This window comes from Ischnura elegans, chromosome 1 (genome assembly GCF_921293095.1).
Source record: "Ischnura elegans chromosome 1, ioIscEleg1.1, whole genome shotgun sequence".
Classification (NCBI taxonomy): Eukaryota; Metazoa; Arthropoda; class Insecta; order Odonata; family Coenagrionidae; genus Ischnura; species Ischnura elegans.
This window is the reverse complement of record NC_060246.1, coordinates 64,904,321-64,920,267: the sequence shown is the minus strand read 5'-3', so window position 1 is coordinate 64,920,267 and position 15,947 is coordinate 64,904,321. Positions and strand designations below refer to the sequence as shown.

The following is a 15,947-nucleotide window of genomic DNA, read 5'->3' as shown; positions in this document are numbered from 1 at the left end:
ATTTATTATTATTATCCTGCTTGGAGAAACATCAAACGACATGGCTGAATAAACACTTCAACTGAAAAGGATAGTTATTGTTTTTTACCAACCAGCTACTTCAAAATATGTACATGAGCAAAATAACGCATTGGATATCAAAGGATGTAGAATGAACACGGTCGCACAGCCACTGCACTGGGCTGAAAATCATTACGAGTCCGCAGTTTATCAAGCGAAATTATAACTATGAAAAAAGAGGAGTCACAAGGGGCGCCAGTGACACGAATTGATCCACATCTTAGCATTTTTAGCAGTTTGAATTTCCTGCAACGGATTTGGGTCGCCCAAACTTGCTGCTGATACGACGTATCAACTGTACCCACTCAAGCCAAAAGTTTTCCTACACTCATACGGTTCAGATTTAGATCTACACGCAGCTCTCAAGGGATGAATTTTTTATTGTTTCCGCATTTAGTGAAGTCACATAAAAAGGGGTGCTTTCCTTTCCTTCTTTCCACACCATCACCCACGGTGCATAATATCAAAGGAAAGAATTTATCAGAGAGTTCTCTCCTTCGCCGGATTGAAATGCAATAACTGTCCAAGTTCGGAAAGATCGATGTTGATGCTCACAAGAAAGTTATTAAACCGTTAAAAACACCTGGAAAGGCTGAAGAGTTGTCAAGTTATTACAAATACTCGTAGAAGATATATTTGGTGAAATCAAATTTCTTAAAAATTTATAATATTTCTAAACTGATAAACTTAAAACTTTTAAGGCATGAATGTAATATTTTTGGGTTAAAATCACTCTTATAGGCAAATGGAGGTGAGAAGTAAACTATGATTTACGACCAAAATGACCTACATTGATTTTGTGTTCGATCATTTGGGTTTTTGAATTACTATCCGTTTGACCTGCATGCACTCCATTGCATTCATGTGGAGTATACTCACCACTTTTAACACGTCCACTGGGTCATATTTTCTCATGGAAATATAAAAAAAAAGCCTGTTAAAAATATTTTTGCTTGTTTGCTCCCACATGAAAAGGACGCATTGTCGTTGAAATTGATCGGGACACTTATAAAGCTGTGTGGAAAGTTGCTTCAATTACCATGTCTAACGTTCAGAATTTCCACAAAGTACCGCCTTCATCCATGTAGCTTTGGTATGCACTGAGAGGACTACAGATGAAGGGTTTACTTAAACCTGAAGCAGAAAACTCAAAGCCCAAGACAAATTATCATAATTTAATTAGTTGAAAATGAAAATTATCGAATGAACGATCAAGTTAATTTACAATATTTGAGAAGTAGAAAATTGTTTAAAACAGTATATTTTTAATTTACCCGAAAACAATTAGGTATCATTTGTGGTATGACCTATGGTTTATCTTTCTGTTCCACTACCTTGCAGTCCCTCTTCATGAATTAATACCCATGGTAACCGTCATTCAGAAATACTATACGTCCTAATACATTGTCTTAAGCAAAATAATTAATGAAAAGAGCCTGCAAATCTGAGTTTTTTGTATTCTACTTTATTCACCCATACTGCACATCTTGGAGGACCAGCACTACATTTGGATATAATTGAAGAATATAAGACATATGTGTAGTAATTGCGGCTTAAAACCCAAGGTATCCTGAGTAGAGGGGCTTAAGAATAATTAGGGGATTATCGTGGCGACTTTATCCTTAACCCATATTTCCGACACAATGAGCCCCATTGCTTTCCTCGTGTCTTCAAAAAGTAAAATTATAAAAGAGAACAATTTAATACATAAAAGGTTAAATGTTGTTCTAATCTGAGACCAACATGGAATATATCTAATGAAACTATAACAATAAACCATAATATATATGTATAATAATGATATAATAAACCATAATATCTAGAGAGAAATATCTATTGCCATGCAAATACATTTTATTATTACTTTAAACCACTTCACCGAGTTTTCCCGCCGAAGCACAATTTAAATAAAGAGTAGCTATTTATATTAGTGGATGCGCTAAATTTAGTGAATTAATTTCCCTCCAAAACGCAGATAAAATTGAATGAATTGAATACATAGGCAATTAAAGCCGTCATTATCTAGCTATTTTCCCATAAAAAAACACATAAGATGCATAATTTTAAGAATAGTCAAATATCAATTTATGAACTTCATAAGAAATCTAAGATTATTTTTTAAATAGATGGGCCAATTTAATAGCCCTTATTTCATGTAAAACGGCCAAAATACATTTTTTTACGACCAAAGCACGCACTATTGCTCAGAAAGAGAGGATGAAGATTTTAGTTACACTTGAACCAAACATATGGTAACGTGATCATGCGTAACTTATAAAGATATTTCACAATAGTTTTAATTTTGAAAGGAGGAAAACTTTAGGGTCGTATAGTGAAATAATACGTTCAAAGGATAAGATAATTATGGAAAGGAGAGAAAACATGGATGATTCAAAGGGGATTAGAGAGCAGAGTACACCCTTTATGAGCTGACTAGCGCAAAAGAAGTGTGAACGAGTGGATTAATCGAAGAAGGCACAAACATCAATGGCGGCTGAAGACAAAAGGATATAAACATTAGGAAATAGAAAGATAAGCATAAAAGGAAACCATTATGATGTAAACATTAGATTTTAGAAATGTTACGTAAAGTTCAGGGAACCTCCGCTTCAGGAAATGGAAGGCAATTCCAGACGTCAAAGTTGCAATTGAATAGTAATTATTGGAAAGAATCCTAGAATATAATAAATATTTAAATTACTGTAATGTTTCAATAATTTAGGAATAAGACTTACCAGCTGACCTGAAGCAAACATATGCGTAAATAATACGATTGAAGGGGCAATAAATGTACCGAATAGGAATTTGGCATGACATATGATTTGGACCGCGCAAATGATCATGTTAGACAGTGATGAGTTGCAGAAAGGAGTAAAAAATTAGATTTCTCGGTGTAAATCACAAGTAATAGCGATTAAGCATACAAATCGATAGGGAAGGTTGTGAAAAAGTAATGCAAAAACGAAGCGATCAGACAGACTGTAACATGGTCTCCTCAGTTTTCTGACAACCAGGCTTGCATTAATAAATAACTTCTGACCTTCGTACCATTGGCATTACAAAAAACAAAGCAAAGTAAAACGGAATCAACGTGAACCATGAAATACAATATGCTTTGGAAAAAATAAAAACTCATGAGATGAGAATTTATACCGAAAAAATATAGCAATGTTAAGCATGAATGCAAGGTAGCGTTGGCTAGAGCAAATTGAAAAACTTAATTAACTAAGACGCACGCACTTTGAGTCGACAATGAAATGAGATCTCGAGCAGAATGATGCTGGTCAAGGAGGCCTTCATCCACAAGAAAGGACTAATGATGGAAGGTTCGAAGAGAGACGTGGCGTTGCATGTTACATAAACCTGGACCCTGAGGGTGCAAGAAGGATGGGGAAAGAAAAATGGATGAGAATGAGCAGGAAAGACGTTCTCGATATGATGAATGAGAAAAGGGGAGACAGAGGAAGGTGCTGTGGGTTGAGAGAGGCCTAAAAGTGAATGATACACCAACTTATCACTTTCCGTACTATAATATTTATTCGACATCGACCGGTTTCATAGCCTATTCGATATGGATTTCCAAAAAGTTGACGTCCCAAAACAAATTCATGAGAGGGTTCTGACATACGACCGACTGACTGACAACTAGGGGACTCCGTAACCCACGATGAATGTTAGGGTACTACGGAAAAATAGATGTATAAGGTTTCATGAAGAGGAATAGCAACTGGATACTATGAGTATAGCTAAAAAAGATATCGTATATGAGTTAAATTAACCAGTGATGACTTCACTCGTCATAAAGGAGTATCATGAACAGCACTACTTACTATTAATTTTTTAAGCCATGAGAGATAAGGCTTAGATACATTTATAAGAAAAATGATAGTAAATAATCCATGCTTGGTGCATCAGTTTCAAAAATTTGGATTCACAGCGCATGTCCACAGATTCGTAACAAGCACAGCATTTCGACAGAGAGTGCCAGGATGAATATGTCTCTCTTTCACATCATAATCTACTCTGATCACGTAGAGTTCAATATAGCTTTAAAATTTTCATTTCTATACATTTTTATGCCGTGACTAAGGGAATGTTCAATCCTTAATTTATGCAAATATATAAATTATAGGGTAAAATTGTTCCGCTGAAAAATTTGGAAAATTCCTACAGTGAGATATAATGCTAGGAAAAAGTGAATCAAATTTTACTTCAAGATCTAATATCACCTTTAGTTTCCGGCGATAAACCCCTCGCCTGATCCGTTGAACCCTTGGTGAAATATTGCGTTGACAGTTTTACCGTTTCACTCAACTTCGCTTCTGGACTCCTAATGTAAAAAAAGAAACGAAATGGTCTTGACCTTGATTCTAGTTGATAGTGGTCGTTGATGGTCGTCTAGGGACACCGTCATCGCATGATTCTTCGCAGCCTTCTAAAAAGTCCTTGCGCCACTGGTAGACTTAACTTCCCAACAAATAACAACCTAGACATGTTTCCCTTATCATGGAAAAAGTTCCCCATATGTTCTTTCCAAGTTTCACACAAAAAGCGTGCATTTTATCCAACGAACCCTAAACTACAGCTTGCACGGGAGTTGTAAACGAGTTTCGCTGAGAACCATGTCCTTGCTATCCCGATGGCAAGAAGTAAATGAGCGAAGACGTGTTAGTAATGTTACTTCTCTCTCCATGAAAAAAAACCAATACGATTGTGGAACGATGTTTATCCATTAGCTTAAAAGCTAAAACGAACATTAGTAGAATGGAGTACACAATGAGTCAGTTCTCCTTGAAACACTACCTCATAATGTAATATTTTCGAAATTTTTAAAATAAGACATATATTAAATTATAAGTGCATCAACCCAACCAAGTATAACTAGACAAGCTAATGGATGAAACACATGAAAATTAATTTGAAAAACTCCTAGAAAGCAGGAAGTCCACTGACTAAAGTGCATCAAATTTTACTTAAGACAAGTAGAATTTGCAGAGTCATAAATATTTTTTCCGCCTGGAAACTTTCGGAGTTTTCAGAAGGCAAGCGAGAAAAAAAAGCTAAGGGACTTTTGGGAAAAGGTGAGGAGAGAATGTTTCACCTAATATCCAAGATGAAAATCTAGATGCGGCGACTACTAAGACTTTATTTCGGGCTTCCTGCCCCGAGGAAACTATCTCCAAGTCTTATTAGACGCCTCCAAGCAGTAGGAGAAATATTAGCCATGCATTCCAGAGTAAACCTAATCAAAGATCATCGCACTTATTTACAGTCAAACCGTAATAATTCACCCACCATTTCCTAGTAGCCATAATATGACCTTGTTTCTACCTCTCTTACAGGTTGACCTCCAGTCAACACAAACCTTCATTGAATAAAATATGTTACAAAATTGTTCTCTGACTTCAAGGTCAGAACCTAAAGAAAATCATCATGATTTTCTTAAACTTTCATAGATGCTTGCAAATGGTGTTCGTAGGTTTGTTCATTGTAGAGATGAACCAGACCCATGATAACTATCAACAATTAAGGAATATCCGAAAATTTTCCAAGAATGTGCAAGAATGGATCTTCATGTATACCCCCTGATATAAAATAAAAAAATACTGTAGTTACCGATTCGCACTTAGATTATGAACCATCACGAGAGATACAACAATAATACCTGCGGAATGAATTCCAACAAACATTTATTCCAGGAATGACCATTAAAGTTACTCATGATTAATCCAGTTTTTTCCCAACGAATATTTTAATTTTTGTATTATAAATCCACACACATTTCTCACTTGACATATTCCTGAACGTGAGGTTGGTTTTCTACTACTCCTAGGTGATCAAAGCGAGGAATTGATGACTTAAATTAATTTTTTTTCTTGCATAATTAGAATATACAATGTATTATAGAGCCGTTATTGACTCGGAGACATCGCGCTATGCTTAGATTGCGCAATTGGGAATAGGTATCCTTTACAACGGCACAAAGAACGTCATCAGAACCCCAAAATATTCCAAGTCGCACAGAAACGATAAATTATGACAGATATATTTCCAAATGGATCGGTGTGGGAATTCGTTTATCCCCCAATCAATAAAGGACTTGGTACAATATATACTAGGGGAAACTTCGTTGGAGCATTTCCTATTTATATGATAACGGCTGGCGTCCAAATCATCTCCCGTTACACGCCTATTGAGGCGGCTTGCGGGTTTTGTAAATAATTCCAATGGCTCACACAATTCCAAGCCTGAATTGATTATATTCATTCACATTAAACGAAAAAGCAAATGTTATTTTCCATACACATAGCGAATGATCGCTATGACTTGTTACATCTTTTTCATTTAGTCACTCTGAATGCAAAGGAGTACCTCCTAAGAGAGTACGATTAAGTTTATTTGCAAATTTTGAGAAAAAAATTCAAATATTTATATGCATATCCGTGAGTTTCAACAGGTAACCTTTTCCGAGGCGAAGGGCTTAATTACTAACCGGAGTGAATTTCCCTCGTAGCGGCGCAAAGTGGATTTCTTTAACGATTCCGTTATTTTAAATTTTAGCAATTCCCCCCTCCCCTCCCGAGAATGTAAAAAGTAGGTCACTCGAGCAAGCTCAAACAGGCTTTAAAGAAATGGGTTTTATTTAACTTGTCCGATCCAGACTTTATTCACCCGTGTTTATCCTCTTGATATTCTACGTGCGACGCAGTGCACGATGCTCTCCCGGGGAAGGACAGGCCATCCGTTGCATCTCTAGGGGATTGCATCCATCGTCCAGCACGGAAAGACCCCTTCCCTCCCCCATCTAAAGGGGGCACACCTTTAAGCACGGGCGACGTGCAAGGAGGTGGAAGTAGAAAGGAAGGTGTATCTGGATAATATTGAGAAGTCAATATGGGAATACGATAATTATCTATTTCCATTATTCTCATATATATACATCTACATATATCTATTATATATCTACATGATATCTATTGTCTTATTTGGCCCATAATATAATGAAATGTAGTGATATATCACATGAAAAAATATGTATCACCTCCCAGTAAACTATCTATATACATCGGATGTAATACAATGTATATGGATGTTTTATCACGATATATCATCGCATTATAAAAGATTTTCTTTTAAATGATACACCACTATACATTATCGTGAAAGTTATAATCATATTCTTATAGGGCGCGATATTTTGATTCTGGATACCATACCAATTATCGTGATATTACCGGAAAACCATGGATTACCTATGATAAAAACCGATTATCGCATTTCCTGTAGGTATATTTATAAATCGTGATACTTACCAAAATATTGATAAATTGCCCAGGACTAAGGACAGGATATTCATTGCATCTCAAAAGGCCACTTAAGGTCAACTCGGCGAGATCTCCCCTCGGGAAGGGGCAGGTCGCGTGTTATTTTTCCACACGGCTTGGCCACGAGCGGAGATCACGGAGGTGAATATACGGAGAGAGGACTCGATGCTAGTGCTCCATAGATTGGATCGAAGAGGAAGGGATACTTGCATACGAGTGTGTGGATCGCCTTGCTCCCAAAGGCCGCACGTGACCACCCATGAGTAGACCAACATGCGCGCACTACATAATGCATGCGCGCGGATGTGTCTTCCCCCTAGGCCATGGCATTAGAGGCATGATACCAGGAAACTGGCAACCTCGAGAAAGGAACCGATCCCTCCAATCCGCCTGAGACTCCGAAAACGTCTCCTTGCTCCGGATAGCACCCAGTCGAGCGGAAAGACCTGCGGCGGGATCAAAGATCTCACACGCTTACTCTTCTGCGCTATCGTTTTCCTTAAAGGACTCGTAAAAAATTATGGCCTTGTTGCATATTACGTTGTCACTTAAGAATTTTACAATGCAAACATGGAAAAAAGTAAAGAATGATCGTAGGCTTTCCCGGCGTATAGAATTATGGAAGGTTACACGGGATTTCCACCGGGTCAGGTTCTCCAACTCCATCATTACCCAGGGTCAGGGTCAGGTTCTCCAACGCCATTACCCATATAGGCATGCCCTGAAGACGATGGACAACTCGCCCATCGAAACGTCGGCCGAGAGCCGTGGTAATTTTCCACATATTTTTAATCTTACTCAACCGGTTGCAATGCTTACGCATCATTCTCAAGAGCTGTCTAGCCTAAGAGCAGCAAGCCTGGTATTTATATTGAAGGTAGGTACAGGTGGGGTAAAAAATAGAAGTAGGAAAGGGGGGGTTGAGGTTGGGTACTCATTTGTGGGATGTCTATTCAGGGTCGTTGGACAAGGTTTTCAAGGGAGGAGAAGGGACTCTCACCTTAAGGAAAGGTGAGGTCATCGTTGGTACCAATTCATCGACCACGAAACAACTTCGAATACACTCCTATTTCAAAATTTTGTACAAAATCTAGTTTTTCACCTTTGCCAAATACATGTAAAAATTTTAAGCTAAAATCGGGGCCTACATTCAATGCCTACATTCAAAGATAGGGGTCAGTTCCATTCCTAAATAATAAATATTGCTAATTACGAATTATAAATGGGAAAACATTTTTCTCAACACCAATGTAATGACGCTTAAAATTTTACCGTTTACGAACAATTTTCCCAGAAATATCCTATAATTTTCGTGTGACACATTAAAATTCTCTATATATCAAATGTTGCTTCCGGATTTACAGTGCATGTTTAAATTTCAGCAAAATATAAAAATAGTGTCGAAAAGAGATGTACTTAAAATGATTTTTTTTGAGTGCGTAGTTTTTTCCTGGTTTCCCAAGACGGAAATAGTAATTACCTTCCTAGGTTTCTTCGACTCATCAACATCATTAAACGTACAGGCCTGTAATAAGTTGCAAGTTTTTCTTCTCATAGTATTTGCATGCGTGAACGTATGCTATGGCTAATTATAAAATAATGCAATTCTTTCTATTTTTAAGTCATAAAAAAGCTGCTGTAACTATGTACTGATTTATTTGAGATTCCTATTTACATTTACCAAGCACGTATAAGATTAAGGGTCTGTTATGATTCGACTTACGTCAAATGGCGTACAGTAATGAATAATTTTAATTTTTGAAATTATTTTTTGAGGCCTTAACCTTATAGAATGCCATATTAAGCTAGGAAAAATAACCAAATTTGCTTTCTATAACTTAACCTTAACATTTTCAAGACTACTTTTGAAAATGATAAAATGTATCGATTATAAGTCGTAGAAAGCAAATTTGGTTATTTTTTCTGACTGATTTTAATTATAGTAGCTTGTTTTTTCCACAAATTTTATTTATAGTAAGTTTGCTCAGAATAAAATAATGAAGGATTCTAGCGTAAAATTCTTAACCAGTGCCCGCATGACTTGTAATTTGGCACGTTACCTGTTTATAATCATTTAAATATCGATTATTGTAAAGTTAATTTCTAAAATGGCACTGCTAGAGAAAATTTCTCACTTATGACATGACGTAGGTCTAGACCGATAGCTTCGTAATCGTATCAGAGATAATTGCTCTTACAAGCCCACCTCCCCTTCACAATTATCTCATTATAACTACGAGAATCATTAATCATTGTGTACTCAGATTTTTTTGTCCGGTATCTCTTTAGTCGATCACATTTCTTGCCTTTAAAAGAAGAAGTAAGATATGAAACAGAAGATCCTACTACAAACGGAGAACATAGCGGAGAGTTTTCACAGCCACTTTTAATGAATTCAACGCCATTACGAGATTCAGGCATGAAATCGGTCCAATTATTTTTAGAAATTACTGAAATCTCAAAAACTATGGTGGCTATGTTCAAACTTTTAACACATTCCAAGGCGTGAGAAGCTCCTATCAAGAGTAATTACGTATTCTATGGAAGCGGACTTTTCGAACGTATTCGCTCTCTTTTCCAGAATCATCTTCTCCCGTTTCACACCATACAGGATACCTTTTGTGGCGTATTATCCGCCACAACAAGGAGTTGAACCGGAGGATAGGTGTTCGACTCCCTATAGAACGACCCGCGTTCGATTCTCGGCGCCGGCCGGAATTTTTTCCTCTCTTTCCAGACAAATTCCTCTATGTTCATGGAAATTCCGGCGCGGCGTTCGAGAGAGTTCACCGCCAATATATAAGCAAGCCCTCTCGGCTATCAGATCAGTCTGTACTTTGAAGTGGCAATAAATACTCCTCTGTAGCAACCCCACAAGAGTATTATTCGGCGTAGAAATCGCTACACTCTTTTCGACCATCAGTTTACTCTAAAATGAGAAGCAGAGCTCGTGCAGTATAAAGTGTAAATATTTGAGGAAATGAAGCGGGTGCAGCGGATGCAGTGGCCTATCCAAATCCCATCCAGAACACCAAGAGATTTTTATACGTGAAATGCAATCCCCACTTGTGAGTCGCTTAGAGGTCACTCTAATAGCAAAGCCCAGTAGTCAAGTTGAAACGTAAAACTGCGGTTCCCAGGGTTAAATCTGTCAATGGCCGGCCGATGGTAAAGGCGGATTTTATTCCGTGCCTCATGCACTCCATAAAATTATTCCACTTCAAAGTTAATCACAACCGGTACAGGGTTTCTCTACACTATTTATCCAAAACCCCTTATTAAAAGCCAAGTCATCACTTTACCCGTATTGAAGGTAACTATGATGCAGCTCTAGAATAATATCCAGGAAAACAACTGGTATAGGTAATATGAAGCCTATATCAATATGTAGTACGTACACTCATGGGGTATGAGATTTTCCGCACATAAAAGAGTAAAACAAAATTAAACACAAAAAATAGAGTGTAATTACATGTAAATCAACGTTAAAAAGTAGAAGGTCAAAGGAGATCGGGTTGGTGTGGTGGCTAGAGTGTTGAATTCCTACCCTGTGGGCTCGGGTTCAATTCCCGGCGGTGGTAGAGAATTTTCAGAGATTGCTCGATCCCTGCTTGAATGTTGTGTGGAGAACATTTCAAGCGCAACACTCCGTCCGTCGGATGGGACGTAAAGCCTTTGTCCCCTTGGCGCCTTTCGTTAAGAGCAGGCTAACGCCGACGCCAGGTTTCTCTCCACCCTTCCTTACCTACCCCTTTCCTCATCGCGCAAATGACCTCAGCTGTCGGTCGCCTCCTCCAAATACCATACCATAGAAGGCCAAATCAAGCATTTATCATAAAGTTCCAAGGTAGATAGAAAATAAACCTGAAGGCGACAGATGAAACAAAGTATCTTAGAGTTGCGATAACTTCGAAGGTATTGTAAGGAACACATATAAGAAATATCTGTTGCAGAGCCCTTAAAAAGCTAGGATTTGTCAAGAGTGTTTTGCGAAGATTTCCGGATGAAAAAGTATAATAGAGGTGCTATTTTGCACTCGTCCGACCACACCTTGAATATGAAGCGAGCATATGGGAGCAGAGAGACTTAATCCATGAACCCAGTAAAATACAAGGAAAAGTTGCGCGATTCGCCATAGAATGCTTAAAAATGTACTAAAAGCGTTACACAAATATTTTTGCCGAATAAATGTTTTGCCGAACGGATAGGCATATGAAATCGCTTTTTCCCCGAAAAATAAAGGACTTCAATATATTTTAGGCTTTTTATTTGCATTTTATCTGTCTTAACTCATTTTTCCGTTTTATTTGTTAACGGCTGTTTTACTAACATCTCGCGCCACAAACCATTTGACACGGCTATCGGGGTAGTATGTAGATGTAGATAACATCTTCCGCACAGTGTAACCAGGAAAAAGAGGAACTCAAACGTTTACATTACACCCCTCAAACATAAAAAATGAAACACATAAGGTCTAATGCGAGTTAGTATCTCAAAGTAATATCTGTAAATCGAATCCAATTAAATTGGATTCCAGGGCGGAAAATCCTCACGTACAACGGAGCGCGCGAACACATACCCTCGAGATGTGAAGTTATCTCTCGAGTCACCAACACACACCACAAATTTATAGCATCGCCCTTAAGTAATGCCGAACGAGGACTGGCCTACATCCGTCTACGGGCGGTACGGAATAAACAAATGACGACGGGAGTTCCGTAGCAGAGAGAGAGAGAGAGAGAGAGCGAAATGGGTATGGATGAGCCGAATCGCGGACGAATGGATTTCCTTCTCTCGGGTTCCACCACGAGCGACGTTCCCCGCCAGTTCGCCATTGCCGCGGTTTTTAGATATTCGTCTTTTGACCTGGAAAGCCCGATCAAACTCTCCCTCGCACGCTCTCCTTACAACACCTTTGTGGCAAACTCAGAGCCATCATCCACCAGCCTTGTACGCCCTCGCGGGAAAGATCAGCCTCCGCCCATATCGCCGCATTGGTTCGCTGAGGTTCTAACCGACATTCTGGCAGTAGTAGAGAAACGGTTTTTTTGTTGGTTGCGTCGACAGCTAGGGTCATTTTGGTCCACTGAAATCTTTACCTACGGATAAAAGTACGTTTTGACTTTCAGAATCCGCTACTGTGTAAATTTGAAGGTGAAAACCTCTTTAAAACATTGCTTTTGACGCATTCAAAACGCATTTTGAACCACCGAGGCCTTTACCTAAGTATAAAAGTACATTTTGAATTTCTGTATCCGCTACTGTATAATTTGAGGGTTTAATCCTATTTAAAACATTGCTTATCATTTTTTATAAAAGTTAATATCTCTTAGAAAGGAGAAGACTGGGGTGAAACTAAGCAGAGATTTGTCTAAAATGGTTTCCAATGTCACATTTACTTCGCGTTTGAGTCTATATGGAAATTAATTATCCCACAACATCGGATTGTGTTTGGTTTCATGATAACATTTTGTGGCAAAACTCCTGTTGTAAGTATGACCTACATGAAATACTATCATTCTGAGCAAATTATCGGAAAAAAACTGATAGGTAATGATAACAGAATGGTATTCAACCTGTCATATATGTTATGGCAGCGAGAGATATGACTTATTTTTATCGAAACTGACGTGGTTAGTTAGGTTTCTTTCGAGCCAATCCCTTGTTGAGATAGAGCTAGTAGGGGGCTTTTTCTTTAAAATTCAAGGAGCATGGTGATGATGAATAATTTACGCCAAAGTCCGTGTTGCAATATAAATGAGACAACCAAAAAAGATTAAACGCAAACCATTTACATTCAAATGTCTAATACAACTATTTCACTCAACTCTCTTCACCCAAACTTCTATCAGAATCTACAACAATCCAACTACAAAACTCGTTGCTATAAAGTATAAACACATACGAGACGAAACCCAGCCAAGAATAAATATTTTAATTCGAAACACCATCCATTCAAAAGTCAAAGCACTATATTATAATGCTGAAAGATGGTGAGTAACATTAATCGCTTTAGCAGTTAGAACGATGTATTCAACGACTTCAATCACTAAATCCCCCCCTCCCCGGCGAACTTTTTTTCTCCATCTACGAACTGGTTGCATCCCCGAGCTGTACGGGGAACATCGAAGTAACGGCTAATGCATTGGTGCCTACCCTTCAGCGGCCGAATGTGGCCATCAAACGGAGTGCCCATCCCACCATAATGATCGAGCCCATTTGAATTGATTTAAATCCTCGTGTCTCGATCTCGGCACCAATAGCGTGCGGCCATTGAAATCACGTGAGGATTACATCGACGCACCTCCCGTGCACACACATACACCGGTTTAACACTCACGCTTAATATCACTGATGGCCTGCAGATGATTATGGATTCGACAGATGATATCGAACCTCGGGTTACGAATCAGTATGAATCAGTATACGATCCTACAAATCCAAGACCAAGATTATGTTGCAATGATCAATTCCTTCGCTGCGTACTTGTCTGAAGGTGTATTGCATTCTAAGACACACACATCTCAAATTAAAAGCAAATAGTGTTGCAGGCAGTGCACATTCATTCCTACATCCGGACACATTCAGGTGTTCTGTGCTGTCAAAATTAAAGGATTTTTTTCTAGCAGCTGCAAAATATCACATAACAAATGTCGTTATAAAAGGGTGTTTTTTTTAATCAACTGCGTGTGATCAAGAAATTTCACATATATGTTGGGTAAAGGTAACATACCGTTGAATTTCTTCCTCTAAGAAAGATGAGGTCATGACTGTTCAAGTTAAAAAGACTGAAAACATAAAAAGTACCCTTCCCATAATACCCATATAACATAGGTTTGAAATTGGACAATTTCTCTGGGAGCACCAAGAGAGTATAAGGCCTGTATGTCCAATTACCACTTATTGCACTTTATATTCCTTCACGGAGACTTACGGTAAAAGTGTTAATTCATATAGTTTAATCTTGCTACAGGTAAAGAAAACCTGGCTATGGCATTCTGATGATTGCATGTACTAAACATAATATGTTGGACAAGGTCTAATAATCAACTCCCTTGATAGCGTCTGCTAGCTTTATTTTGAACCAGTTTAAGCAAGATATATCCACAATATTCCATTTTCCACGCCAACCTTGACAGTTGGCAATTACATTCATATTCGGACGTATCACAGCCTGCTTCGTTCCACAAAGATTCCCAAAATTATTTACGTACTTGTTTGATCTCTTAGCATCAAGATAATTCTTCATTTCCTCCAGACTTGAGAATGACCTTGGAATGCTCGCCGCACATTCAACACCGACTCATTTTCCATTGACTCTTCGATCAATTTTCCTTCCGAAGCTAAACGGGAATCGCGCCTTCTCACAGACTGACCTCGATTCAAATTTCGCGAATTTTTAACGACCCTTTTGTGTGAGCGATCGGGAATCGGGTCAATTTTCAAGATCGCATTTCCGGGTCACTTCCCTCTCATCTTACTGACGACGACTTTTAGAGAATTCGGCCTTGCATCCGACACTTTAAAAATAAAGGGGGCCTTGTAATTTAAAAGGGACGCCTAATTTGAGATTCGATGTGGTCTTGAGGAAAACCGCAGGAGGGCATGATTCTCAAGTTCCGAAGGACACTCCCGACGAATTATAATTAGCAGAAGACCAGTCGAGTAATCAGTCGCAGTAAAAAATGTGTAGTGACATACGCTAAAATTTTATAAGCTATTTTATTCTCCACTGTACCCCGGAGTAGAAAAAATAATTGTTTCAACACAATAGAAAATATAAACCATTCAAAAAACACGACCAATTCCACACACTATTGCCAACTAAAATGTTGAGCTTAATAGGCAAAAAGAATTTTTTCGACCTCAAGATAGATATAAATACTGCCGGTCATTAAAAAAAACTGTGGCATCAAACAGCACTAATGTTTTTCTTAAGCAATGCTGTAATCACAATTGTATAGTTTCCATGAACAGAAAAAGACTTGAGTAGCATGAAAACTGCATTCCTTAACAATTAAAACAAATACTTGCCTGTAGGCGTATGGGCAGTAAAGATGGTTATTTCCATACTGGTAGGCGTCGTAGCAGTTCCCGGCAGCGAAAATGTCCTCATCGAACTCCACCATGGAGAAGAGTGAGGCGTGCAGGATATACTCGGAGGCGAGGAGGGAATTGGGCGTGTATTTCCACAGCCGCGTCAGCATGTTCGCTCTGTTGACAGCCACCTCAGCCTCCACGCGGAACCGCTCCTGCGCATACCTGGGGGCCAAGGAATACGTTTTGATGAGGTTCAGAGCGCGTGGGCAAAAATAGCATACATTACTTAAAGTCTCAGAGGTGAAACGTTGTACATGTTTTACAACCTGAAAGAATGTTAAATTTGAGATAAAATATTCATTGATTCTAAAAAGCTAATATAACGGTTGCATTGAACTATTTTTAGCCAAGCCAAGATATAGAGGTGACAATTAATGACTATAAAGAGCGAAATGCTAATGCAAATGAAGCTATAAAATGAAAAATAAATGTAAATAATAAACAAGCCAATATAAATTCGCT

The 15,947-nt window shown here is 38.3% G+C and overlaps 1 protein-coding gene across 1 annotated transcript in view; it reads right to left on the bottom strand.

Annotated features, from left to right (window-relative positions):
* LOC124162347 overlaps positions 1-15,947 on the bottom strand; it is a 494,698-nt gene that overhangs the window by 345,431 nt on the left and 133,320 nt on the right. Inside the window, exon 2 of the mRNA XM_046538856.1 lies at positions 15,420-15,647. Coding sequence (XP_046394812.1) covers positions 15,420-15,647 — 228 coding nt within the window. The remainder of the gene's footprint in view (positions 1-15,419; positions 15,648-15,947) is intronic.